The 27,394-nt window shown below is 33.6% G+C and overlaps 1 protein-coding gene and 1 pseudogene across 1 annotated transcript in view; both read left to right on the top strand.

Moving 5' to 3' along the window:
- The window catches only part of LRRK2 (leucine rich repeat kinase 2), a 178,856-nt gene that overhangs the window by 84,035 nt on the left and 67,427 nt on the right, over positions 1-27,394 (top strand). The window contains 16 exon segments of the mRNA XM_037846387.1: positions 2,003-2,121; positions 4,613-4,682; positions 5,178-5,395; positions 6,655-6,905; positions 7,177-7,325; positions 8,355-8,448; positions 10,527-10,713; positions 11,856-12,037; positions 14,312-14,417; positions 14,419-14,469; positions 14,471-14,503; positions 14,505-14,544; positions 14,968-15,095; positions 19,623-19,841; positions 23,041-23,242; positions 24,086-24,174. Coding sequence (XP_037702315.1) covers positions 2,003-2,121; positions 4,613-4,682; positions 5,178-5,395; positions 6,655-6,905; positions 7,177-7,325; positions 8,355-8,448; positions 10,527-10,713; positions 11,856-12,037; positions 14,312-14,417; positions 14,419-14,469; positions 14,471-14,503; positions 14,505-14,544; positions 14,968-15,095; positions 19,623-19,841; positions 23,041-23,242; positions 24,086-24,174 — 2,138 coding nt within the window.
- Positions 16,466-17,503, top strand: LOC119541963 (annotated as a pseudogene).

Raw genomic sequence — 27,394 nt, 5'->3', positions numbered from 1 at the left:
ATTTTGCTCTTATATTTATTACTTCCTTTCTTTTACTTATTTTGGTTTTAATTGTTTTTTCTTTTTGTGGTTTCTTAATGTGGAAGTTTAGATAATTGATTCTAGACCTTTCTTATTTTCTATTATAAACATATAAAGCCATGCATTTCTTTCTAAGCACTGCTTTTGTCATCTCTCATCAATTTTGATAAGTTCTGTTTTCATTCAAAATATTTTCTAATTTCCTTTGTGATTTCTTTTTTTGACCTTGGATTATTTAGAAAAGGATTGTTTAATTTCCATGTATTTGGAAATTTTACATGTAACTTTCTGTTGCTGATTTTAAACTTAACTTTGTTGTAGTCACAGAACATGTTCTGTTTATTTCATTTCAGTTTTTAAGTTTACTGAGACTTGTTTTGTTGACTATTATATGGTCTATTTTGATTAATATTCCATGTGCAATTTGAAAAGAATGTGTATTCAGCTGTTGTGTTAAATCAATTAGATCAAGTTGTTTCATATTGTTTTTCAAATCTTATATCTTTACTGATTTTCTGTACTTGTTTTATTTGCAAATGGCATGCTGCAGTTATAATTGTGGATTTGTTCAGTATCCTTTCAGTTTTATCAGTTTATATTTTGTGTATTTTGAAGCTCTGTTATTGAGTATATCAACATTTAGGATTATAATTTCTTCTTGATGAATTAATGCCTTTGTATTGATCCAAGTTTGCATCTAGTATCATCTTCTTCCTCCTTAAATTCTCCCTTTCACATTTCTTTTAGTGCAGATCTGCTGGAAACCCATATGTAGATCTCTGGAGCTCTTTTTCCATAACTGTGTCCCAGAACTCTGAGCTGCCTTAATCTCAAATTCCTTCTTCCTATGCCTGTGGTCCTTAAATTGCCATCAGGCAGATTTTCAGGGGATCATAGGACTCACATCATTTGTTTCCCTTCTGTCAACATTCCTGCATTGTCTGCTGCCCAGTGTCTGAAACCAGCTGTTTAATTATGTCCAATTTTCTGGTTGGTTTTGTGGGGAGCTTAAGTCCGGTACTTTGTTACTCAATCATGGCTAAAGGCAGAATTCTCTGCAAGTACTTTTAAATTAAAAAAAAACATTTGAAATGCTACCTTAAAAATAATTATAAAATATACTGTGTTGCTTGTACAAATAATATGCAAATAGACTTTTCACAAACATAAAGTAGGATGTTGTGAAAATGTAATTTTATAAGACATGAGTGTAATTAAATTATGAATTATATTTTATTAAAATTCTTAAGCATAAACATAATTCAAATTATAGGATGAATTACATTTTAGTAATGAGTCAGGAGAAATATATCAATTTTATGACATACTGAATATTTTAAAGTTCATTTTTGGACATGTAGAGTTTATGCTTGGTTTTAGACACCTAAAATTAATTATTTATGCTTCCAAGGTAAAAAGTGGTGGATTTTAAAATTTTATAAATGAAGTTAACAATAGCCTGCATATTATTTTTCATTAATAATAGGATTTGTGTACTGATCCTTGTTTTCATGAAAATCCATAATTTAAAAAGTAGTTCTTCTCATCCTTTATCTTTCAAAACAATTATTGCCAGTTAAACTCATTGTGTTTATTTTAATGTCAATCCATAAGTGAAACTGTAAGCAGTTCTGGTATCGATGTATTCAAGATTGTTAAGTGTTAAGTAATTTAAAGTGCGATTCCAATATTTAAGTAATGGATTTTTTTTCCTCATCTTTATCCAGTACTTACTCAGTGTCTAGTCTATGACAGCCTTTCAATAAATATTTGTGAATGAAGAAAAATGTAGTTGAATTTTGCAAATGAAAAGCTGACGTAGTTTATTATTTCAATTTTAAAGATGTTGCAAATGGAATTGACTGCAATTTCCCATAACAAAAATGCCTTTAATTGTCCATAATTATTATATGATACCAACCCTTATGACTAAGGCAGATTTTCTTACTCTTCTTTATGTTCTTTAATTATTTGAAAATAGGAAGTGAAGGCTCATTTTTAGTGAAAAAGAAGTCAAATTCAATTAGTGTGGGAGAATTTTACCGAGATCTGGCCTTGCAGCGTTGCTCACCAAATTTGCAAAGACATTCCAATTCATTGGTGAGTAAATTTTGATTTACACTTAAAAATTTTTTTTTTTTTTTTTTTGGCTGACATTTTGTTGATAAAATTATGTGCCAAAGACTATTGGTGCAGAAATAACCTGAATTATGAAAACTTTATATGCATAATTAGAAAACAAATTCAAGTGATGTTTGTAGGCTTTTGTGCATGTAGAGTATAAATTTGTTTGGAGCATATATGTAGTGAATTGGTTATTGCCTTTCTGCTTTTCAGAGCACCATGTCTATAGAGTCAGGTTAGAACTGTCCCTAATGGTGTGGCTTGGTCTCCTCAGCACTCCAGCTAGTGACCTGTTAGTGATTTCTGAGATAACCAGATCGGAGCCTGAAGGACACTGAGCAAAATATCATTGTTCATTAAGACATTTATTTGTTTTGTGTACTGAGAGTCATTTAATGTTTTAGAAAACTGTTATTATTTTAACCTTCCATATGTTTAGCAACTATGGAAGGATTAAGGCATATTTATATGAGGAATTTGGTAATTTTGATTGGGAAAATTGAGAGCCACTTATTTTAAGATTCATTTGGAAAGATCTTTTGCTAACCTATGCTCTAAATTTTTTTAGCCTTTTTTATTTTTACAATGAAATAGACTAGATAAGATATAGTAGGATGTGTCAGGTTAGACTAGGCTAGGATAGAGAAAACATTACAATAAAGTACTTTACACGTAGTAAGGTAAATAGTTGTTTCAACAAATCATGTTTTCAGTTTTTTATGTGCACGCACCCATGCATATACGTGTGTATATAGAGCAGGTTTTAATGAGATACAGAGCAGTATTTTGAGCTATTTTATGGACAAGTAAGTTTGAAAGCCATCTTTTTAAGTGAATTGGTAGAGTAAATGGTATTTTCATCTTTATAAGATACTGGCAAAGTGGTCACACAAAGTTAGATGCCCACCAATATATGAGAGTTCTTACATCTCTACATCCTCACTATTGCCTAGTATTGTCGTAACTACCTTGTGCTAATCTGAACAGGATTATGTTTCTCCAATTACTAGTGAGGTTGAATATCTTTTCATGATTTTATTAGATAAGATAATAAGCTTTTTTTATCCTTTCAATTGTCTGTTTATATCAGTTCATCAGATAGGGTTAGTGTTGATGGCCTTTTTTGTTTCATTTGTGGATTATGATAACATATATACACATACACATATATATGGATGAACCTTGTTCATGGTTACTTTTGTTAAATGGAAGTTTTGAACTTTAATACAGTACAGTTCATCAAACATATCTTTTCTGGACTGCACTTTTTGTGCCTTGTATTCGAAAACTTTCATTATTCTTGGTTTCATATGTTCCTCTAATAGTTTTAAACTTTTGCTTTTCACCTTTCATTATTTAAAAATTTTTTATAGAGGGTATGAGAAAGTGATCTAATTTCATTTCTTAATGTGGATAACCAATTAAAAAACAGAATTAATAGGATAGCTACTACTTTAGAATTTCCTAGGTTAAAGTCCACATCAGAAACAAACAGAGATAAAAAACTTCAAATTCAACCTTGGTACTCACTATTTGTAATAATAAGAAAAATTGGAAATGCTAACTAATAATAGGGGAATAGATAAATTCTTTATTCACCGTGGAATCCTGTACAGCATTCAAAATGAACCAGGTCACATCTGTGACAGGATACAACTAACAAATAAAAGGACTGATAAAAAAGTTTTTAAAGGTGTCTAATGCTCTTTCCTGTGGAACCCAGCCAAACCACCTGAAATGGTTAAATGTGATCACTGCCTTTCCTTCTTGATCATCAAATCCTCAAACAACTTTAATTCAGCCTTTGTTCTCATTATTTCATAGAGAAAGCTTCACGAAGGTAGCAATATTGCAAAATCCAATGGGTATTTTTAATTCTTTGCTTCTTTGGCTTCTCCATTCAGTTTGACCTTGTTGACCCAGCCTTCTTTTTTTTAAATATATGCTCTAATTTTGATCATAATTTACTGTTTAAAATAAGAGGGTTCTTTTGTGTTGATTCTCTATCTTAAAATGGGCAAAATGAATTACTACAGATGAATAGGTTGAATTAGGTCTCAGTCTTTATATATGCCAGTTTTTTTGAATTAGGTCTCAGTCTTTATATATGCCAGTTCTACTTTATATAAACAACTTAGAAAAATTAGTTTGTTTTTTAAGAGAAATTATATAGAAATATTTATAAAATCTTTTTGAATCAACTTCTCTGTTTTTCAGTTTTCTTATATCTAAAATAATGGGGAAAGAGTAGATTTTTTCTAATGTCATTTTAGCACTAAAATTGACTGTTTTATTATATCCGCATGATCAGGCTCTTTATATTTCCTTATATTTGCCATAATTGTAAATAACATTTATTTCCATTAAAACTCCTTGGGAGTTTCCATATGAAAATATTCTCTTCTGCTTCAAAAAAGAAAAAAAAATACAGTGATTTTTAATATGAACTTCCTCATTTGTTTAATAGGGTCCCATGTTTGATCATGAAGATTTATTGAAGCGAAGAAGAAAAATATTGTCTTCAGATGATTCGCTCAGTAAGTATTTGGAAATGAACATAAATGAATAGATATTTTTGGCAGAATTCAGTACTTTGTTAAATTTACTGATTGTTCGTGTTTCTTGGCACCAATTTAATTTTCTATAACCTTCAAGTTATATTCACCTGATGCTTCCATAGACTCTAAAAGAATAAAATACATTCATAGATTTAAAAATTTACATCTAATGAGTATTATAATGGATGCTTTCATCCTATCCATGCTTTTTCTGAGTTACAAATAATAGACTCACCACTAACATTCTGTATCAGTTTCTCCAGGTTTTTTTTTTTGTACTACTTGTATCATCTGATATATTAAATATATATTATTTACTGCCTATCTCTGCCACTGGAATATAAACTTCATGGTTTGGTTTTTGACTGAATCTCAAAGAAGAAAGCCTGACATAGTAGGTGTTCAGTAAACATTTACCACATCAATTTAAATTATTTGCTTATATTTTCATTGTTTGTTTATTTTTGAAAAAAGGGTCATCAAAACTTCAATCCCATATTAGGCAGTCGGAAAGCATGTCTTCCTTGGCTTCTGAGAGAGAATATATTACATCATTGGATCTTTCAGCAAATGAACTAAAAGATATTGATGCCCTAAGCCAGAAATGCTGTGTAAGTTGTTATTTAGAGCATCTTGAAAAGCTGGAACTTCATCAGAATGCGCTCACGAGCTTTCCACAACAGCTATGTGAAGTAAGTTTAATTTATCCTTATAACTCTCAGGCTATTTGAAGAGTGTTTGCCTTTCTTTCTAACTTGCTATGCTTAAATATTGAAAAAGAAGTTTCTTTTTCTGTCATTGGGCAGTAATTCTTTCATTCTTCCAGTTTCACACAGTTTTCTTAGTCTATATGGTCTTCAGTAATGGCTTTGAGGTCAGGCAACAGAAATAGAGATCTTTGCCTGGCTAAATCCTCCACCTTATCCAGGTTACTTCCTCATCCTTTGCCCACCTTCTCCCTTTCTTCCCTTAAGACCAGAGTGGGAACCCATCTCTGGTTTACATTTCCTGATTCATCCCGCCAAAGCTCATAAACTTATAGATTTTGATTTAATGCATAGTTTCCTCACTGAACTGTGAACTTCTTAAGAATAGAAACCACTTCAGGGCTTCTTCTTGTCTGTCCCCAGGTACTTAATGAATTACTTCATGGAGAAATTAATAAATGCCCAACACTTGATAGGCCTTCAATAAATATTGTTAAATGAGTAATTGAAAGAACAGGATAGACTTCAGTCAAGCTAAAACAAAGAGGATTTGAAGAGAGTGTGAATAGGTGATACACTGGGACACTTAGTGAGTGGGCCAGCTCAGGACTTTCTCTTAGGGAAAGGTGTCATTGTTTTTGGTATTTTAGTGCTTTGAAATAATTCATACCGAAGATTTTCAAAACTGAGCTAGTATGTAAATGGAAGGTTTGACATTGTCATTGTAAAAATTGAAAAAGATTAAAAATAGAAAATAGAGATTTGGAATAAAAAATTCCAAAAAAAGTTTAAAAGGTGGAAGATCTAAAATGAAACATTTGTTATATACAAATTAATACTTTAATGGTTAAATCTTATGTTAATAACAGTTTTTAAACCCAGTATTTAAAGCTGTATTCCCAGGATTATGTTTACTGCTTATTCATTAAATTATTAATTAATTAAAATATTTCTTGAGGCCTGTCATGCTTCCCTGTTACATTTTTCGGGAATAATCTACAAAAAAAAACTGAATTAAACTCTTAAATACTATTTTTCTGAACCTGTTATATTTTATAGCAGAGATTGTTTTATCAGAGATGGGTGTATCAGCCAGTATACTGAAGTTCAGTTGTGTAATATGCTTTCAAGTTTTTGAAAATTCTTGATAGCTCTAGTACCTGAGGTGTGGGAAGCAGAGATATTAACTAAAATTAAGTTTCTCTGATGATTCATTTTAGAATTTTAAACTATTATCTTTTCAGACTCTGAAGTGTTTGACACATTTGGACTTGCACAGTAATAAATTTGCATCATTTCCTTCTTACTTGTTGAAAATGAATTGCATTGCCAACCTTGATGTCTCTAGAAATGACATTGGACCCTCGATAGTTTTGGATCCTGTGGTGAGCTGTCTGACCTTGAAACAGTTTAACCTGTCATATAATCAACTGTCATCTGTTCCCGAGAATCTCACTAATGCGGTAGAGAAACTGGAACAGCTCATTTTAGAAGGGTAAGAAAGGCAAAGGGTTTCCTTATATTGAAGTTTCATAAGGTTGATGAAATTTGCCGACATTATTTCTGAAGTGAGGACCTTTAAACAGTGATATGATAAAAGACTGCAGTAGATAATATTACAGCTTCCTATCAGTTGACCTGGATTTTCACAACTAATTTCACAATTGATGAGGGATGCTGTTCTTTGAAGGAAAATGATTTAAATTTTTTCTTCAGAACATAAGAGTTTATATAATTTGATTTTCATTTTGTCTCTTATTCTATAGAAATAAAATATCAGGAATCTGTTTTCCTTTGAGCCTGAAGGAACTGAAGATTTTAAACCTTAGTAAAAACCGCATTTCATCCCTACCAGAGGACTTTCTTGAGGCTTGTCCTAAAGTGGAGTGTTTCAGTGCCAGAATGAATTTTCTTGGTACGTGTTCAGTATGGGTATCCTCCTTACCACACCTTCTCAGTATTACAGGGTGAATTGTATCTGCATATTTTAGGTGGGAATGTAAAAGTACTGTTACAGTTTAAATATTATGCTAGAGTTTCAAATAAAAAGTTAGCAGGCTGCTATTGTTATTGGCTAAAATGACAGTTCCTTAGTGTGCAAATAGTCATTACACTGTAGTTCCTTTTAGTCTATTTAACTAAAAATGCATGTGGCTGCCTGAACTGGAGTGAACCATCCTTACCCTGGAACATTGTTTCATACTGCAGTTTCTTCAGAAGTTGTTTGAATTACCAGTGTAACTGTTGCTGTTGTTTTCTTACAAATCAAATTTATCATTTTACAGCTTTCAAATTAGTAAAGTTAATATGGACTTACTGAGCACTCTGCAAAATATTATGTTATACAATATGATCATCCCTTTTTATGAAAAGTTATAAAATATCTTATGTTTTCCTAGCATTTGAGAGCATCTGAGAGAATACAGGGAATTATGTTCATTTGTTGCCTATCTGAAAACGTTTAAGTTCTAGTTCCAAAAGACCTAATATTAAGGCAAAAAATACTTTTAGAGCAATTAAACAGGGACCCCCCCCCCCCATATTTTATCTTCCTTTATGGTTCTGAAGACCACCTGGTGACAGAAGTGGTTTGTTAATAGTTAATTAAAAGTAATTAGAATTAATCTGTAGTGTATGACACATAATCACATCATTTCAAATTTTAAATGAATATTCTAATAATTTTACTTTACACAGATGTTGGAAGGATGAATTATATTTATACAATTTAGCTTTTAGATTAAGATTTTGGTAAGTATGTTGTACTGTACTTTTTCTGGAAGTATTTAGGATATTATCTTATTTTTAAAAAGCAATTTTCTATTGCCAGTGTGAGTGAAAATTAAAGTGACAGGTAATTGGTAGCTGTTTTCATTGTTAAATCTAATGGAAATCTATTTAAAATGATTAAAATGCCCATAATTTCATTTTGATTTTCTTTTAGTTGCTATGCCTTTCTTGCCATCTTCCATAACAAGCCTAAAATTATCTCAAAACAAATTTACATGTGTTCCAGAAGCAATTTTAGATCTTCCACAGTAAGTTCATTATTATTTTAATTTAAAAAATCACATGAGCTGTAACAGAATCTTCAGAAACATAATTTTGCTTTAGGCATATAAATGCAATTGTTTGCTAAACCTGCTCAACTTAACATTTTAAAATATATGAATGTTTGACTTTCATTTGACAGAAGAATCAGACATATACCTGGAGTTTTATATTTTTGTATTAATTTAATGTGCCATTGTGTAGAAACAACTTAAGATCATATAATTAATTGTTGCACTATCATAATTAATCATGATATTGAGCAAGCTATTACTTTGACTTTTAAAATTGCAACTGCTCTCAGAGGTTAATATGTTGTCAAAATGCTACTAACTTTGAAATTATACTTAAGTTTATGTTTGAGTGACATTTTAGGTGAAATTAGGACAATTTCTGTAGTTCCAAGTTTGTTTTGTTTTTTTAGTTAATTTCATTGAAATGAAAGCTTCTTGTTAAATATAAATTCAAGTGTAGATTAGATTTTGATTGTGTTGTTGCCTTAAATACCGTTCTAATTGTGTCATATATTCTGAAACTAACGCATAAATATATATGTGAAAAAATACAAAGCAAGTAATAGTTAATTATTATCTGGCCAAAGAATGTGTCAGAAACTATTCTAACTGTTCTAGTGAAGTATCTCTTAGATCTTCCAAGAGGATTCTATAAGATGGATAATGTTATTGTCTCTACTTTATCATGAGGACATTACTTCATTAGAGAGATGAAGGAACTTATCCAAAGTCACACTATTAAAAACTGGTGAAGTTTGGCTTCACATTCTTAAATCACATATACAGGCACCTATAGAACACAGGTGGTCCTGTATTTTAAACATCATATATGCCCGAAAATGTGTTTGAAAGTCAAATATTTATGAAAGTTGAATAGGAGATATATGCCAAAGACAAGATTCTCTTCCCAGAGAACTAAAAATGTTATCCTGTCCTGAAGTAGACCTTACCTTTAGACAGCATCTTCATTTCATGCAAACATTTCTGTCATTTTGTATTGGATTTTCTCTTTAATTTTATTCTCCTGTTTTGCAAATGAGCACACAGTTGTCCAGTTAAATGCTGATTCAGGCTAAGGAGTTACTGCTTTTGGAAAACCTAGTGTTTGTCAGCTTTGTCTCAACTGCATTACCTATTAGACATACATGTCTTACGTCTAATACCATCACATGCGTTTTCTTCTTTTCCACACATTTTAATAACTTAGGGCAAAATCTAGTAACATTTACCATAAGAAGAAAAATACTATGCGGACATGAACCTTTTTCTACAGTGTGAGTGTAGAATTAATTCATCATGCTTCAAATATGGTGGATTAAAGGAGGTTAGTATATAAATTGCAAAAGTCAATCAACCTACATAGCCTAATGTATGAAAATTGCTGGCAGTCTTTATTCTTCCTATGTATGTATATTTATACGTGACCTGGTTTTCTGCTACTTCCTACAGACTGTGGGTAGCTTATTCCTGTATGAAAGCAATCAGTTTGCTTTGAGGGCCTACCTAGGCAAGTCACTATGCTCAGAGTCGTGGCATTTGTTACGCAGAGACGGGGGTAAAAGGATGCTGAATAGCAGTTAACTCTAGGGCCCAACCTCTGAAGATCTCCCCTGACCCCCAAGAAAGGAGCAAAAAGAAAGAGGAGAAACAGGGCTATACATGTATAAATCTTGTTTAGAAAGGCAGGAATTTTAATAATGATTTTGCATTTGTTCATTACTATTTCTCATACACCACAAACATTTGTAAAACACCAGATCTTTCCATTATTCCAAGATACTTGTATTCCATTTACAGGTGTCTGAAGTCAGGAAGTTGGAATTCAATTTTATTTTTAATGGGCCTTACTCATTTAAATGTCATTCCTAGTTAAGCGTGCCTTTTTTCTAGCTCTTTCCCATATATACCTGTATAGTCACACAAACACATATGTATACCGATATGTAAATAACATTAGTTTTAAGGTTATATGTGATTTTCCCTCCTGTGATGTTATTTCTGTATTTTGGAAACACTGATTTGTTTTTTGTTTTAATATTATATTATTTTAGTTTGCGGTCCTTAGATATGAGCAGCAATGAAATTCAATTTCTACCAGGTCCTGTACACTGGAAATCTTTGAATCTAAGGGAACTTTTGTTTAGCTGTAATCAGATCAGCATTTTGGACTTGAGTGAAAAAGCATATGCATGGTCTAGGGTAGAGAAACTTCATCTTTCTCATAATAAACTAAAAGAGGTAAGAAGTCATCTTTAATTGCTTAAAATTATTGCTGATTTTAGGATATGCTTTCATAATTTTTGCTGCTACAAATTATAATTTTAAAATCTGTTAAGTGATTTTGCTTAGTTTTTAAATAAGATTTAAGCCTTACCCTGAGGTCAGTAGGTATAGTAACATTGCTTAATTTCTTTACAGAATTATTTTGTGCTATATTTTTGAGGAATTAGTGAATATATGTATATATTTTATTTATGAATGTGTATAATGTTTTATGAGTATCATTATATCAACAAATTTCTCATCCGTTAACAGACTCTAAGATACTCCCTACATTTCTTTAGTTGTCTGTGGGCTGTCTATATCCTGTGTTTTTCAGCTGATTTTCTTTCTTGTTTTTAAATTTCTGCATCCACCATTCACACACTCAAATGTCTTTGACACTTGTAAGCAAACGGAGCAACATGGTTCAGCTCTTCGTTGCTTCTTTCCATTGCCACTGTTAAAAATCTGAAACTGATTACCCATAGTCAAAAAAATTTTTTTCCCAGAAGGTTCAAGTCTGTTGCCTATAAAAACCAAGAAGAATCTTACGTGTCTGAAAGTGTGAGATTAGGAATAACTGAATGTTTGTTGGTACCTGCTTTCTTGTTAACAAATTAATGTTTATTATTACAAAAGTTATATATATATATTACATATGTTAGAACATAGGTAAAAACCGTCAAATTAGGATGTTACCCAAAGTGTAAATTCAGTTGTCATGTAAGAACATGAGATGTATTTAAGTTTTTGGTGACTAGATCTTTATACTTTTACTAAGAATACAAACCATGTGAGTTAACAGAATGAAGCCACAGATGAATGGATTTGGATAACTAAAGAATTTCTTTACTTTCAATGTTGCAAGAAGATGAAATATATTACCAAGGGAGATTGACATTCTAAAGAACATAAGTGACAGATTGCTTTGGATAAGTCCTTTACTTTTGTTTTTAAATGTTTATGATGAAAATTTATGACAAGTCTTCAGAAAGTTTTAGAACTCTTTTGAAAGGTTGTTTAAACTGATGGGGGGGTCGATGAGCCTTTCTTGTTTCCTGCAGCACACATTCCTTCTTTGTGAACAACAGGTTTTGCCCTTTTTTTATTTCGTTAAGATTCCTCCTGAGATTGGCTGTCTTGAAAATCTGACATCACTTGATGTTAGTTACAACTTGGAACTGAGATCCTTTCCCAATGAAATGGGGAAGTTAAGCAAAATATGGGATCTTCCTTTGGATGAACTGCATCTTAATTTTGATTTTAAGCATATAGGATGTAAAGCCAAAGACATCATAAGGTTAGATAATTTTGTTTCCATTTGCTTTTGTTGAATTTGCTTCAGATTTGTTCCAGCTTCTCTGAATATATGGCTACAATTTAGGTAAAACGTTTAACACTACCTAACATTAACATCCTGTGTGCCATTTGCTTTTCATTTAATGATGGGTTTACTGGTGCCGCTGCAGGGGCTTTTCATTTCCTTCTTACCAACCCAGTGTTGAGAGAATGGATTTTCCTCCTTATCATGTTCTTCAGTAGAAATGGAATCTAATGGGAAATAAGTATTACACAATCTAAAGAAATCTAACAGTATAACTTCTCACACTGCATTTCATATAGCAAATATTGGACATATATTATTGAATCTTAAAGCATCATAGTTGCTTCAATGATATAAAATTACTAACTTTGCTTTTTCTATGAGGATGTGTAACCTACTCACCTTCTTACTCACCTTGTACATGTTTGAAACCACCAAACTTCCCGGATACCACTTTCTGTTCTTTACACTTTAAAGACTTCAGATATCTTTGACATCAGACTTTATTCCACCTTTGTTTATTTTTTGAGCAGGTTAGTCTTATTGTTACTTATTCATAAAATTATCTGTTTCCTTTTTCACAGAATTACTCCTATCTATATTTATCTTGCTGCCCTCAGCTAGTTATCACTTCTCATTGTCTCCTTGGCTATAACATCCACCATGGCAGGGACCGTGGCTGGGCTTGTTCACCGTTTGATTCTTGGCACCTAACACAGAGTCTGGCACACAATAAATAGTTGTTGAATTACCAATGAACTACACTTACCTTATTCTCTTCTGCTTTGTTACATTTGCCACCTTTTTGTCTTTTTAATGAAGATTTGGTTTTCTGTTCTCCTGAACTTGACTTAATTTGAAAGGAAGTATTTTGTCACCGTCTGTACTAACCATGACTGTCCTTCTATGTAGGAGAGTTATTTTTCGTGAATTTTTCCTCCTGATGCTGGAGAAGACGTTCGATTAAAAATGTTTGATTCTTACCAAAAATTTAATGGGACTTGTTTTCAATTTATTATGCTACATTATCAAACTACTACATAACTAAATGTTTTCAAACGTGCAGAATTCTTAGGAAAAAATCAGAAAACCTGGGACAGTTTAGAAATTGTAGGCATCATTTACTTTTTTAAGAATTTTTTACGCAAAGAATGGTAAATTCTTAAAAATAGATACTTGGGCCATTTATTTTCTTGTTTTTGGTGATGAAAACAGAACTTAAGTTGTGTGTGAGAAAATGAGTAATTTCAACATCAACATGCACAAGATCTGCTCTATTAGATCTTATTTTCTACCACATCAAAGAAATCAAGAAAAGTAATGATTCCTTTTGGTCAGATCATCAGGGAGGTTGGCCAGAGTCCCATTAGATATGAGAATGGATCTGTCAGTATTCCCTAAAGTTCACTTATAATTTAGTGTACTCCCCTAATTCTAAATTTTGCCAACATTTTAACAAAGTTTAAAATATATCTTTCTATATCCATTGTAATTTCAAGAACATTTGAAATTTTCTATTCTAAAGGAGTTTTTGTTTAGCTACCTATAGTACTTCTAATTAGCTTTAATTACTTTTACATTAGGATTATTAGGAATAGCAACATTAAGATCTGGCGATAGTGAAATAGTTTAATATGTATTTATTTATCATGCAGCCAGTATGATCTCACTATCCACATACATCGTGTATATATATGTATATATATGTACATATGTGATTTTTGAAATGTCATATATACGTATATTGATATATATGTGATTACATACCTATACAGCATATATGTTGCATGTGAATATACACACAACCAATATAACCTCACTATCAAGATTTAGCATACTAGTATAGATACACTATACCTTGGTTCTGTGTTATATGGGCTTTTTAAGTTTATAATTTAGAATATTTAGGGTTTATTTGTATTATTTAAATAATCCAGATGTATGTATTACATTCTAAGTAGTATTAAAATTATGTTTTGTCATTTTATTTCTGGGGATAGTATTAACATGTTAGTATGTTTAATAATGCTACCTATCATTATCAACTACCCTAACATCACTAACAGATATATGTATATAAAACAGTGCATTAAAGGCATGTGCATTATTAGTTATATGAACTATGCACTCTTTGAATACTTTATTTTTGGGTAGCCTGATATTAAAAGTATTTGATATATAAGAGTTCACCTAAATCTTAAGAGTACTGTTAAGTAGTTTATTATTTTATTTTTGTCTTTCAAATAATAGGTTTCTTCAGCAACGGTTAAAAAAGGCTGTGCCCTATAACCGAATGAAACTTATGATTGTAGGAAATACTGGGAGTGGTAAAACCACCTTATTGCAGCAATTAATGAAAATCAAAAAAATCAGATATTGGAATGCAGAGTGCCACAGTCGGCATAGATGGTGAAGGACTGGCCTATCCAAATCAGAGGCAACGGGAAAGAAAGACCTGATTCTAAATGTGTGGGACTTTGCAGGTATTTATGTCTCAAGAATTTTAAAATTCATTTATCTTTTATTTAGACAGGGATTTTAAAACTGTGTTTTTCTGTTCTAGTATTTCAAACACAGTTGGTGGAATCTGCAGACTTATTCCAAAGCCGTTTTCTCCTCCTAATTGTACCCCTGCCCCAGATGGAGGGATACGTGGAAGGGAAAAGTTAGGAAGCCGCAGGTGCCAGCTGAAGCTAAGCACTTGGCTAGTGACTGAACACGTATGCTAAAAAGTTACCAGTCCCTAGTTAAGAAGCTCCAGACACTTTTTTAAACAATGTCTGTTGATTATTTTTCTCTTCTCAGTATGCTACATAGTTTATAGTATTAGCTAAAATATATGTATATATATATGGCATCTTGCCTATTGTCTGGAAAACTAAAGAAAGTTTGCAATCTTTATTTAGGTCGTGAGGAATTCTACAGTACTCATCCCCACTTTATGACCCAAAGAGCATTATACCTTGCTGTCTATGACCTCAGCAAAGGACAAGCTGAAGTTGATGCTATGAAGCCCTGGCTCTTCAATATAAAGGTGATCTATTATAATCAATTGAAAATGTAAAATAATTCCACTTTTCTTATCTGTAAGGTAATTTATTTTGGCAAACAGTTGCCTCTAACAGTCCCTTCAGTCCCCCCCCCCACCCCCCAAGAAAGTTAGATTGGGACAACTGGAAAAAAATTGGAAAATGGATTGTGGGCTTTATATCAGTGTTAAATTTCTTGAACTTGATAGCTGCACTTAAGGTGGTTATGTAAGTCAGTGTCCTTGTTCTTAGGAAATATGCATGGAAGCATAAAGTGGAGAGAAGTATGATGTATACAGCCTACTCTCAGATGTTTAGAAAATAGAGATAGACAAGATAGATAGATAGATAGAAGGAATAATGTAACAAAAGTGGCAAAATGTTAGTAGTTGGTAAATTTGGATATCTGGGTGGGGGTATGTTGAAGTTCTATGTAATTTTTAAAAATTATTTTTGTACTTTCTTACTAGTTTTTTAAAAAGTTAAAAAGAAAGAAGCTCTGAAGTTTTGAATTGGTAAATTTTTAGAGTAATTAATTTGTGACACAGAAAATGAATGTTCCAATTGGTATTATAGATACCTGAAATCTTTTTAGGCTATCAAATTTGAAAATATGTATGTTAAACCAATTTTAGTCATATTTTTCTTGAATTAAGCTTCCTTAATTTAAAATAAACCATACCAAAAAAAAAAAAAAAGCAATCCATGTTCACCAGCTATTTCCTCAGTAGCAATTTAGTACTGAGTCCTTCATATTGTACACTTTTCAGTGGTCCTGGATTAATGTACACTTTTATTTGGAACCTCCTTTTTGTAGTTTTTCTACCTTCTCCCTTGCTGCCTTGCTGTTCACCATTCCTCCAAATAATACAACTTTTTAGAATTGTGTCAAAAGTAAGAGTGAAAGTTCTTTGAATGATACCCTAACGAGCTCTTCTGTGAGTAAAGTTTTTTTCTGCATGTACTTTGGCTGCATACAAACCTCATTTTATAATTTTGTTAGTTTTTTTTTTTTACTTTCCTTTTTCTTGACTTTATTTTACCTAGCAGAAGTAAACCAGCCCTTCTGTGGCAATAGTACTTATTTTAGTGGCTTTGTTTTTTTTCTCATTGTAGACTCCAAATTGAATGACTTAATAATAAATTCAGGATAATGAATTCAAAGATGAGTGACAGAAAATTAAAAACATATCGTTTCTTGATACAATTTTTGCTTTTTTAAATGCTTCTTTAATTTATAAATGCAAAGCACACTTAGAGCTAATAACCCATTTTCAAGGCATAAAAAAAAGAGAGAAAAAAAACAAAGTATAATACTGTTGTTCAGGCTGCTTACAAGTGGTAGTAATTGGGTTAAGAAGGATATAATGGGCTGCACCACGGGTCTCGGTGCCCGCTAGGGCTGGTAGGGAGGGAGCTGCCCTGGGATGATGAACTTGGCAGCCATGGTGTGGCGCTGGCTTCTGTGGAAGGGGTGGGCGCTCATCCTGGTCTTTGGGCTCTCGCTTGTCTACTTCCTCACCTGCACCTTCGAGCAGGAATAGGACACAACATCTACACTGCACAGCATTACCCAGGGGCCATGCATGAGAGGAGGGTGGTTAGAGATCAGAATCTCCTCCAGGTTTGAGACCATGATCAGCCCATTCCCTGAAAAGTACTGTTTAACCTGGGCAGTGGCAGTCGACCAGGCAGTCAGTGCTGTAACTCCATTCAAGGGAAGTACCCCATCACGGATGAAGTAGGATATACTTGTGAAAGGAAGGATTTACTCGTGAATGCTGCTGTCGTGTCAGTGTCCCTAATGCAAAGCAATACTGCTGCAATGGCTGCTTCTCCAATGTCTGCTGCAGTGCCTACGAGTACTGCATCTCTGGCTGCCGGCAGCCCAACAAGCAACTTCTCCTGGAGCACTTCCTCAGCTGGGCAACTGGTATTCCAGAACCTCTTCATAGCAGTGGAAGATCACTTTGAGTTGTGTTTGGCTAAATGCAGGACCTCGTCCCAGAGTGTACTGCATGAGAACACCTATAGGGATCCCATAGCAAAGTATTGCTATGGTGAGAGCCCTCCCGAGCTCCTGAGCTGTGTGATGGGCGCAGAGGACTTAAAGCATTGGTGAGAAGAGGCCCTGGTGAAGAATTGCCAGTCTGAAGCCAGACTTCAGCATTCAAACCCAGTGCCCTGGTCAGAGGACAAAAGCATTGTGGGTGGTGTTTTTGTACTATTTAGCTTCACGCATCACCTGGTCCTTACCAGATGGAGCTGTTCTGTAAAGCTACAGGGAAACTCCAGCCATTCACATTTGCAAAAGACAAAACTGCAGGCAGAGCTTTGGATGATGTTGACATCACAGCTTTGGGAGCTGGGACTTGTGTTCCATACTTGTTGGGAGTCAAGTTTTTATTTACGGTTCTGGTCTGGGCCTTTTGTTATGAAATAATTTATTGGATATCTTTGCAATAGTGGGAAAGTAATAGTGTTTTTTTTGTAGGAAAATGCCTTGTCTTTCTAGTTGAAATATATTCAAAGAAATATATTCAACTAGAAATATATTTCTATATATATTTCTTGTTTTCTTGTGTTCCTGAGTTTTGTGAGTTAAATTATCCTTTTGCCCAGATAAAATTTTTTGCTTCTTAGAATGTGGATTTTCTCTCTGGGAGGTTATTTTTGTTTTTAACAGCATCTTCGTGAGTAGGCCTTGAACACCAAGGAATTAACCGTATCCTGACGTATAAAATTACATGAAAAGTCAAAGACACTGTTCTATTCTAATTCTTTGAAAAATTTCTAGCAGTTGGTACTACATGGTTCTTTTCCAGTGATATTCCAATATGCTTAGTGAGAGAACGGTTTAACCAGAAATTCTGAGTTAATGTCCTGGAGGACTCTGTTCTCGTTTCCTTTGAAATTGTTGTGTTCTACTCAGCGATGGTACGGAGAGAACCTCAGGAAAATCATGGACCACCGTGTCCCTGTGTCCTGTTGGAGAAACCCAGTGTTAAGTCAGTTCTTAAATGGAGATACATTAGCATCTTACTGTTATTTCTTCATTCTTTTTTGCTTTCAGCTTCTGTAAGTGCAATAGGTGCAAATATTCGGTTTCCTTATGATTTGCAATTTAAATAGTTCATAGTTTGCATTTAAAAAGAAGAAGAAAAGAAAACCTAATTGTGATGGTAAAGTTCATGTGTCAACTTGGCTATGTTATGGTGTCCAGTTGTTTGGTTAAGCAAGCACTAGTCTGATGGTTACTGTGAGAGTATTTCATGGATTTAAATAATCAAGTCAATTCCATCTATGGCTGATTACATCTACACTCAACTGAGGTTGCCTTCAACAATGAAAGACATTTCATCTACTCAGTTGAAGGCCTTAGAAGGAAAAGTATGATTTCAGCTGTTAGAAGGAAGAATTTTCACCTCTTTTCAGCTAGCTAGCTTTTCCTGGAGAATTTATCAGAACTTGCATCTGAGTTGCCAGTTTGCAGCCAGCCTTATAGAATTCAGACTTGCCCATTCCTACAGTCACAGGGCTATCAGTTTTCTTAGAAAATAAACTCTCAAGCAGTGGCTTTTTCTTTTTTTTAAAAAATTTTACAAACACACACTCCCCCTTTCTCTTCATCCCCTCCCCTGGCAACCTCTGATTTGCTTTCTAGCTCTGCGAATTTGCTATTTTTAGTCATCTCTTCTAAGGTATATTATACAATTTTTGTCTTGTGTGTTCTGCTTATTTCACTGAGCAAAATGTTTTCAGAGGTTTTCCATGTTTGCAGCATGTCTTCAGTTTTTCTTATGGCCGAATTTTATTCCACTGTATGTGTGGTACCACATTTTGTTACTCCATTCTTTTGTTGATAGACACTTCGACTGTTTCCAGCTCTGGGCTATTGTGAATAACGCTGCTATAAACATTGGTGTACAAGTATTTGTGATCCTTTTTTCGCTCTCTTTGGGCGTATATGTAGAAGTGAGGTTGCTGGGTCAAATGGTAATTCTATATTTAACTTTTTGAGGAACTACCATATCTCTTTCCACAGTAGCTGTACCATTTTACGTTCACATCAATGATACACTAGAGTTCCAATTTCTCCACATCCTCACCGACACTTATTTTCTATTTTAAAAATAGTAGTCATCCTTATGGGTGTGAAGTGGTATATCACTTTGGTTTTATTTGCATTTCCCTTTTGGCTAATGATGTTGAACATCTTTTCATGTATTTATTGGCCATTTGTATATCTTTTCTGGAAAAAGTATCTATTAAACTTCTTCGCCCATTTAAAAAAAAAAAAAGAAAGGCATAAGAATGAATTTTAAAATTTCTTGAGGTTAAATTTTTTCTTAGGTTTAAGAAGTTGTTATATTGATGGAAATATTCCCCAATTCATTAATAATGAAAGATACTTGGTATTTTCCTTTTTGAAGTCTTTTAATGACTCATTTCTTAAGTGAATTTCACAGAAAATGAATATCAGCAGAGATTTTATAAACAAACACAGGCGTATTTTATGTCTTTGTCTGTAGGCACGTGCTTCTTCTTCCCCTGTGATTCTCGTTGGCACACATTTGGATGCTTCTGATGAGAAGCAGCGCAAAGCCTGCATAAGTAAAATCACCAAGGAACTCTTGAACAAGAGAGGGTTCCCTGTGATACGGGATTACCACTTTGTGAATGCTACTGAGGAATCTGACGCTTTGGCAAAACTTCGGAAAACCATAATAAATGAGAGTCTTAATTTCAAGGTAATATGGTTTATGCCTAATACTGGGTGATAGATAAATATCATTTATTCATTCTTATGCTATGCAACTGCTTAGATATATCAGTTTTGAAAAAAAAGAACATTTATCTTAACATAGTGCTTTTTTTCCATAGCTATTAGCATTATTAAAGTATTTTTAATTTAAAAATTACTTATTTATAGCATGCTCCATTTCAAATTCATAGAAACAGGATCAAAATAATTATAAGATCCTTGATAGATGGTAATCTGAGAGAACTTTTCTGATACCCTTTCTCTCCCAACTTCCTGCAGTGGTGATTCAATCAATAGGATAAAAGTGAAATTGGGGTGCTGGGATCATGTTTCTTCTATTATCCTTTGGCTGTTCTGAATTCCATTCCATTTTTTTTCCTCAATATTATATGAGACAGCTCTTTCATTTGGTTGCCAAGATCACCAGTTTGGTTTACAGCAATGTCCAAGCAAATTTTATGTTCAAACAAACAGGGTTTTTCATTTTAGAAATTATATTTTTGATATCAAAAGTTCTCTTCTGGTGAGCCGAATTGTAATTCATAGCGTTCACAACACAAGTAAATTGCTTGTCAGGGATAACACTTGTTTCTAATACTTGTAGGAGAAGAAATCCTCCCCAGGGAGAGCATGGGTAAACTCTACTAAAAAACATGCTGAGTAGTTCAATTTGATAAAAACATGGTGAATTCCATTGTTAGTCCTGGTGGCTTAGTTCGTTAGCGCCAGTGAATAAGATCGTGGATTTTCACTGTGGTCCTGTTTTGCCTGGGCAGTTGCAGCATTATTATGTAAAATATACATTACCAAAAGCATTCCAGTTTGGATGATAAATTATATGGTTACCCTGGTTATGCTTCATGGTGGCTAGTTAGCTATTTTCTGTTCCGTTTCTACAGGTTCTATTTCTATCTACAATCGAAATGAGTAATTTATAAAGGTGTTGGTCTTTGTGGTGCCCAGGGAGAGAATTTATATGTTTGTATCTTTCAACACATTTTCACTATTACTAAAAGTTTTTACTGGGTCAATAGTGGTTTTTTATTTTTTATATATTATAAAGAATGGCATATTTGTAGATTTTTCTACTCTCGTGGGATATACAGTTGAAGAATAATATGCCTTTTTATTAAAAAAATAAACAAATGTACAACATGTATGTATCCAGTTAAGTGTTATCTTTATCCAAGTGGGTTTCTTCTGAGACTGTACCTGTACTGACAGAGTCTGTTGTTAACTTAGAATGTTAATAGTATCTGTTTTAATCATTGCTGTTGGACTATATATCTTATCTTTTAAAAGACTCCCTTGAGGATGGGTTTGTTTTGAAAAGGCCTGAATTTACTTAAAGCAAAATCTATGAATAAAGCTGTTAGTTGATCAAGTTGGATTAATACTGCTTTTGTCTGTAACAAGGTATCAGTATCAAACAATAATGGAGCATCCGATTTTCTTCTGACATTTATAAAATAATTTTGAAGGCAACTCCATACGAGGAAATTAAAAATAAACGTTTTAAGAAATGTCAGTATTATTTACGGAAAGGTATATATTACTAGTGGATGGATCATTCTGGCCTATTAATTTGAAATTCCATTTGATTACTTTGTAGAATAGTGGCTCTTTAAAATGACCCAGGAGCAATGAACCTGCCAGAACTTGCATAATTTTTCCTCCCTGAGGTGTTTCAATCTGTATTCAAATAGCACCACTTAATCTGTTTAGAGATCTTTTTTTTTTTCCCCTCTCATTTGTTTTACATCCTTTCTTTTTCTTTCAACTTTTCTCTGATCTTTCCCCATCTTATTAACTGGTGTCTATGTGGACCCTTTAGGTAAAAATAGGACAAAACAGAGTTTATTGCCAACAGTATCACTCTTTGTCTTGTTCCGCTCATTAGCAGATCTGGGATTCTTTGCTGGCCCTGTGACCAGCCCCATACTGTTCATCCTTTGCTACTTTATTTGATTTCTGTAAGAATGCTTATTTATTTCTATCTAGGTTTTCCTCCTTATTTTAAAACATAAACTTTATTTTGAAACCTTAATGTAATCTTCATCTCTAAATGATAAGGAGAAGGAACATGAAAAGTAGAGGTTAGCAGAATTACATTTAATTTTCCAGGACAAGGGATACATGAAAACAATCTTTCAAATGGCAGTTTGGAGGTAAAGATAAAGTAATGATTATGGCTTAAGTAAATCGGGTTCCCTAATGTTCCAGTTATAAGCGAATAAAGAAAAAATTTTTCCTTTTCTGCTGACTGATCCCTAGTTTCTAATTATTATATGTTTAAGAATTTAAATAGAAATTCTAATAGGTATTGCAGGGTAAAAAGAATCTGTAGTGTTCATGGGTCTAGAAATGGGGAAAGTTTGCCATCTGGTGGCCCTCAGAGGCATCTGAATTATTATTAGAGTTGCCTGTTTAAAATTGGAGTTTCAAGAAAAAATGGGTAGGATATATTGTTAATACAGAAACTGTCACCTTAGGGGCATTCGTAAAAATCTTATTTTATGTATTTCTCAATTAGTGGGTAGTAACAGCCCAGTGATCATCCTCTCATGGCCGAATCATTGGTGTTTAAAGTATTTCTTATTCTCTCAAGTTCAAGGTTCCAGTGAGAAAGCATAAGCTTGGGTGAGAAAGTTTCATGTCTAACTCCAGGCTTCACTGTTGATATGTGTAGTCCACCAATATAATGCTTTGCAAATAAAAAGCATAAAATTTAACGTTGTACCCTGGGGTGCAGTGTTTTCATCTAATAAAGTAAAAAAGCTCTTGTGATATTTACTGACTTCTTATGCTAGCATGTGTATTGCATGTAAATTTAACATCTTAGAAAATAGAAAATCCTTCATTTATGGTTAGTGGTTTATCCTGGTTTTTGCAGTTGTTTTTCTGGATAGCTGGATAAATATTTCCATAATGTTTTCTTTGATAGTTCTTTCCAAATTCGCTCTTATGTCCATATGTTTCTGTTTCATTTTCTTTATTCCTTGCAATTTAAATAGCATTTTGATTTTATTCACAAACAAATAAAATAACATTTTGATTTTATTCAAAAATATACTTCTGAATGATATATCCCTTTCTGTAAAATCTATTAGTGCTGAATTTACCAACCACCTGACAAATACATGAATAAAATGGATTTTTACAGCTTGTCATTTGTAATTACATAGATCCGAGACCAGCCCGTCGTTGGGCAGCTGATTCCAGACTGCTATGTAGAACTTGAAAAAATCATTTTATCCGAGCGTAAAAATGTGCCAATTGAATTTCCTGTAATTGATCGGAAACGATTATTACAACTAGTGAAAGAATATCAGCTGCATTTAGATGAAAATGAGCTTCCTCATGCAGTTCACTTCCTAAATGAATCAGGTTTGTTATTTGTTTATTATATGTTTTTGCAAAACTTGACTATATTGATTTACAAAAAAGGATCTGCACCTTGTGTAGACATTACGTTCTAAATTTAACAGAACATGTAAAAAGTTACTTAATGGACCACTGATTTTTTTCTCTTTTGAAAAGATCATCATGTGAATGGGTCTTAAATCATACATCATGTCACAAGGAAAACACAGACATTTTAGAAATCATCTGAGGGCAAAGCAGTGGAAAGAGTCTCTAAATAGGAGTTAAAACATGAGGTTTCTAGACCATGGTTCTACAGGAGTTGGGGAACCCCAAGCATAAATCCTAACCTTTCATAATATAAATTAATTTAGTGAGTGTATGAAAGTTGTTTGTTTTCTGTAAAGAAAATTGTTGTTGGGATGGTCCAACCAGGGCTTTCAAGAATCAACCATGCAGCAGGTAAGTGGCAGATATTGCTCTGTTTGTTGCATCACATTGCAGCATGAGCTTGGAGACCAAGACATTCAAACCGACTTCAGTGGAACTAACTGTGTATTTAATCAGTATAATCTTGCTAAAAATGTGTGAGTTGATTTGTAGTACTAGAGTAAGTGACTGGGAAGCCACTTTTGATTCCTAGGTTCTATTGTACAAAAAATATCTTCACATGGTTTATAATCTGTTCCTTTCTCCATTATTCTTAAACAAGTAGCCTGCTAAGATATGCTTATTTGTATTTGAAGATAAGATGTGTGAAATAATGTGGAAATTGGACTAAGGGGTTGGACTAGATTGTGTCTTAAAGCCTTGATCATCATAGGTTCTAAATTCCATGTTTCACTGTTTGATGAATTTTTACCACAGGGGTCCTTCTTCATTTTCAAGACCCAGCATTGCAGTTAAGTGACTTATATTTTGTGGAACCCAAGTGGCTTTGCAAAGTTATGGCACAGGTTGGTGTCTTACATTTTTGTGGCATGGGGGTTATGAATGAAGAGTAGAATAGATGGTACACAGAGCATTGAGCACTTTAGTCTTTGTGTTCAGTTAAAGTAGAAACTATTGTAAATATAGAAAACAGCACATAAAATACTGTTTAACGAAGAGCTTTATGGAAGAAGGTTAAGATCTCTTTGAGTTCACTTTCATGTCTTTTGTTTCTATACCACAGACAAATGTTTTGTATCACTTTGTTCCATGCTGCTTTTCTAGATCATGATGATATCTTTGGTTTGGTTATTGACTTAGTAAATTGAATAATAACTTCATGAAAATCCGTGGAGTAAATACATAGAAGAAAATTGGGTTGATGAATCTGTGAAATCGCTATCTAGACAACATGGAAAGGAGTTTTGACTCTAGTGGAATTAGATTAGTCAGAGTTCTAAATGTTTACAATTTTGAAAACTTTGGACGATAATGATTCTATTTTTCTTCATTTATATTTTGTGCAGAAAATGATTTCTTTTCCCAATGTAATCCATTACCCACAAGTTTTTATTAATTAGCTGTGATAATTGAGTTCAGTAGGTTGGCCATAAAACCACTGGAGCAGAACACTAGCTCAGGGTTTCTCAACCTTAGCACTATTGACATTTTGGCCCAGATAATTCTTTGCTGTTCATCGTAGGGCAATTAGCAGCATTTTTGGACTCCACCCTCTACATGCCCGTAGCACCCAACAGGATGAAAAACAAAAGTGTCTCCAGATATTGCCAAATGTCCCCTGTGGGCAAAATCGCCCCAGTTGAGAACCATTGCAACTAGATTAATCATGACCTGGGGTGAGCTTAGTGAGGCTGTCTCTCTCCAGCAGGTGTACTCACTGGCATCTTAGTTTATGATGTAATTTATAGATTTGCATATGGCTCCCTGAGGCCCTAAAATGATTCTATCTTCTTACATTAGAAATATCTCTTCCAATTAAACCATAATGGTAATTAAGTTCCCTCATTTATACTTGAATAATAGTTCCTAAATTCCATCTAAGGAAGAAAAAGATTATAAATGGGATTAAGTGGAACTGAGTTGGAGTTAAATCCTGTACCATGGAATTTGAGACATTATCTATCGTAATGGGCAATTAATTGTAATGTGTCAGTTATTACTATTTTGGTAAATACTCCTAAATTAGTTTACTTCATTTCTATGTACAAATGCCATAGAAAGTGTGATTTTTGCTCATCAAATAAATGATAGTGGACCTAGTAGAGTACAGTAATCAGAGGCAAAAGCTCTGATTCAGATCTTCTCTAAACACTTACTAGCTTGTGTCATTTACAGCATTCTTAACATTTTAAACCTTTTTCCTTCACTTGTAAAATAATAATAATACTGTCTTCTATAGGATTGTTAAGAGGATTAAATGAGATGATGCATGTGAGACCCTTAGCACATTGCCTCCCTAGTTCAGTGTAACTCACCAGTAAATTTTAGCTACTTTTATTTTGGACCAGTTTGGTAACATAAGGCTTATTATTTTAGGAAATGAGAAAATCTTTGGAACTGTAAAGATGCAGTCATGTAGTTTTAGGGAGGGTGCCAGATAGGATGTTTAATCACAGCTACATTTAGGTAGATGCTTCCTGTACAGCAAAGGGATTTTTAAATATAGCCTGAGTATTTATTGTACTAGTGGCAGACAGTATCTGTCAGTAAGTAACGAAACTCCAGATAGTTAAGAAAGGGCTGAAGTTACACTAAAATGTGGCATGTTCCCATGCTAATTTGGAAAGATTTAAAGTTGCTTGCTTGTGGATAATATTAGGGTGGGTGTGTCTTACTCAGTAGAGTGAGAAAGTGGTTTGCATCAAAATAAGCTGGGGAGCTTTTAAAAAAAGTAGATTTCCAGGCAACATGCACCATGACTGCAACAGAATCCCTGAACATTGTGTGTGGTAATTAAATTGAAACGCCACAAAAGTTTTTCTTCTCATTAGCTTAGTTCTACTGTAAGCATGCTTATTTAAGTGAAAATTAAGTCAAGACTTTGAGCAGGTCAGAGTTATTTTGAAAGACAGACATAAAGGTCAGTTAAATGATAATTAAATTTCACAATAAAAAATAAACATCGTTTTTATTCATATTGATAAATTGAAATATAATGTCATTTTCATGAAGCTTCAAAGAACCACTTGTCTGACACCCACCAGCAAAAATATGTAGGGGTGTTCATCTCTATAAGTCATCAAAGGAAGGGCAGGAATAATTTTCTGGTGCAGAGCTCTAATGAGCCCACCCACTCTCCGTTAGGTCACTAAACTCATTAAAGAAGTTTCCGTCAAGGCTTAGAGAAGTTTGCGAAACTCATTTAGCTGTGTGATAAAAGATATATGAAAGGGACTTACTGAACTAATCAGGGGGAGCCTTATAAAGCTTGCATGGTAATTTGATCTTGAAAAAAAATACATGCAAGAACTACAGGGGAATTTGGAAACTTCTCTGTCCTTGAATAAGGGCATATGTTAGCAATAGAAATTGCTAGGTTGACGGAACACTAGGTCTTTTAAAGGTGATAAAGTTAAGAAAGATAATGTTCAATTTTTTACTGCTATGTAATAAACCACCCTAAAACTCAGAGGGTGAAAACATCAATAATTTATTATTTCTCATAGTTCTGCGGGTTGACTGGGCTCAGTTGTGTTCCATCTTGTGTTGGCAGAGGGTCATTTATTTGGCTTCATTCTGCTGAGTGAGGCTGGCAGGTCCGATAAGGCTACGCTCACATCTCTGGTGTCTAAGTGCTCCTCCAGGTGCCCTCTGATTGGCTGGCTTGGACTTCCTCACAGCATGATGCTGTCGGGGCAGTTGGACATCTTACATGACTGACTTACAAAAGGGAGGAGTCATAAGTTGTCAGTTCTCTTAGATGCTAGGCCTTGAACTGGTAAAATGTCACATCTGCCAGAGCAAGTCACAAGGCCAGCCCAGATTCAAGAGGAGAGGAAAGGGATTCCACTGGATGGATGGAGCGGCATATATATATACAGGGAGTTATGGAATTGGCAGTGGCCGTCTTTAGAAACTATCTACCAGAAATAATTAAAATTTAATTTTTAACTGCTTACTATATGCCAGATGATGTCAGTGCTTTTCAAGGACTAGCTCATTTAGTTCTCACAATAACCCCTTAAAATGATACTATTATTAGTCCCCATTTTGAAGATGAGGAAA

This window comes from Choloepus didactylus, chromosome 8, assembly GCF_015220235.1.
Source record: "Choloepus didactylus isolate mChoDid1 chromosome 8, mChoDid1.pri, whole genome shotgun sequence".
Lineage (NCBI taxonomy): Eukaryota > Metazoa > Chordata > Mammalia > Pilosa > Megalonychidae > Choloepus > Choloepus didactylus.
Note: the sequence above shows the minus strand (reverse complement) of the source record. Positions and strands in the feature narration are given on the sequence as shown.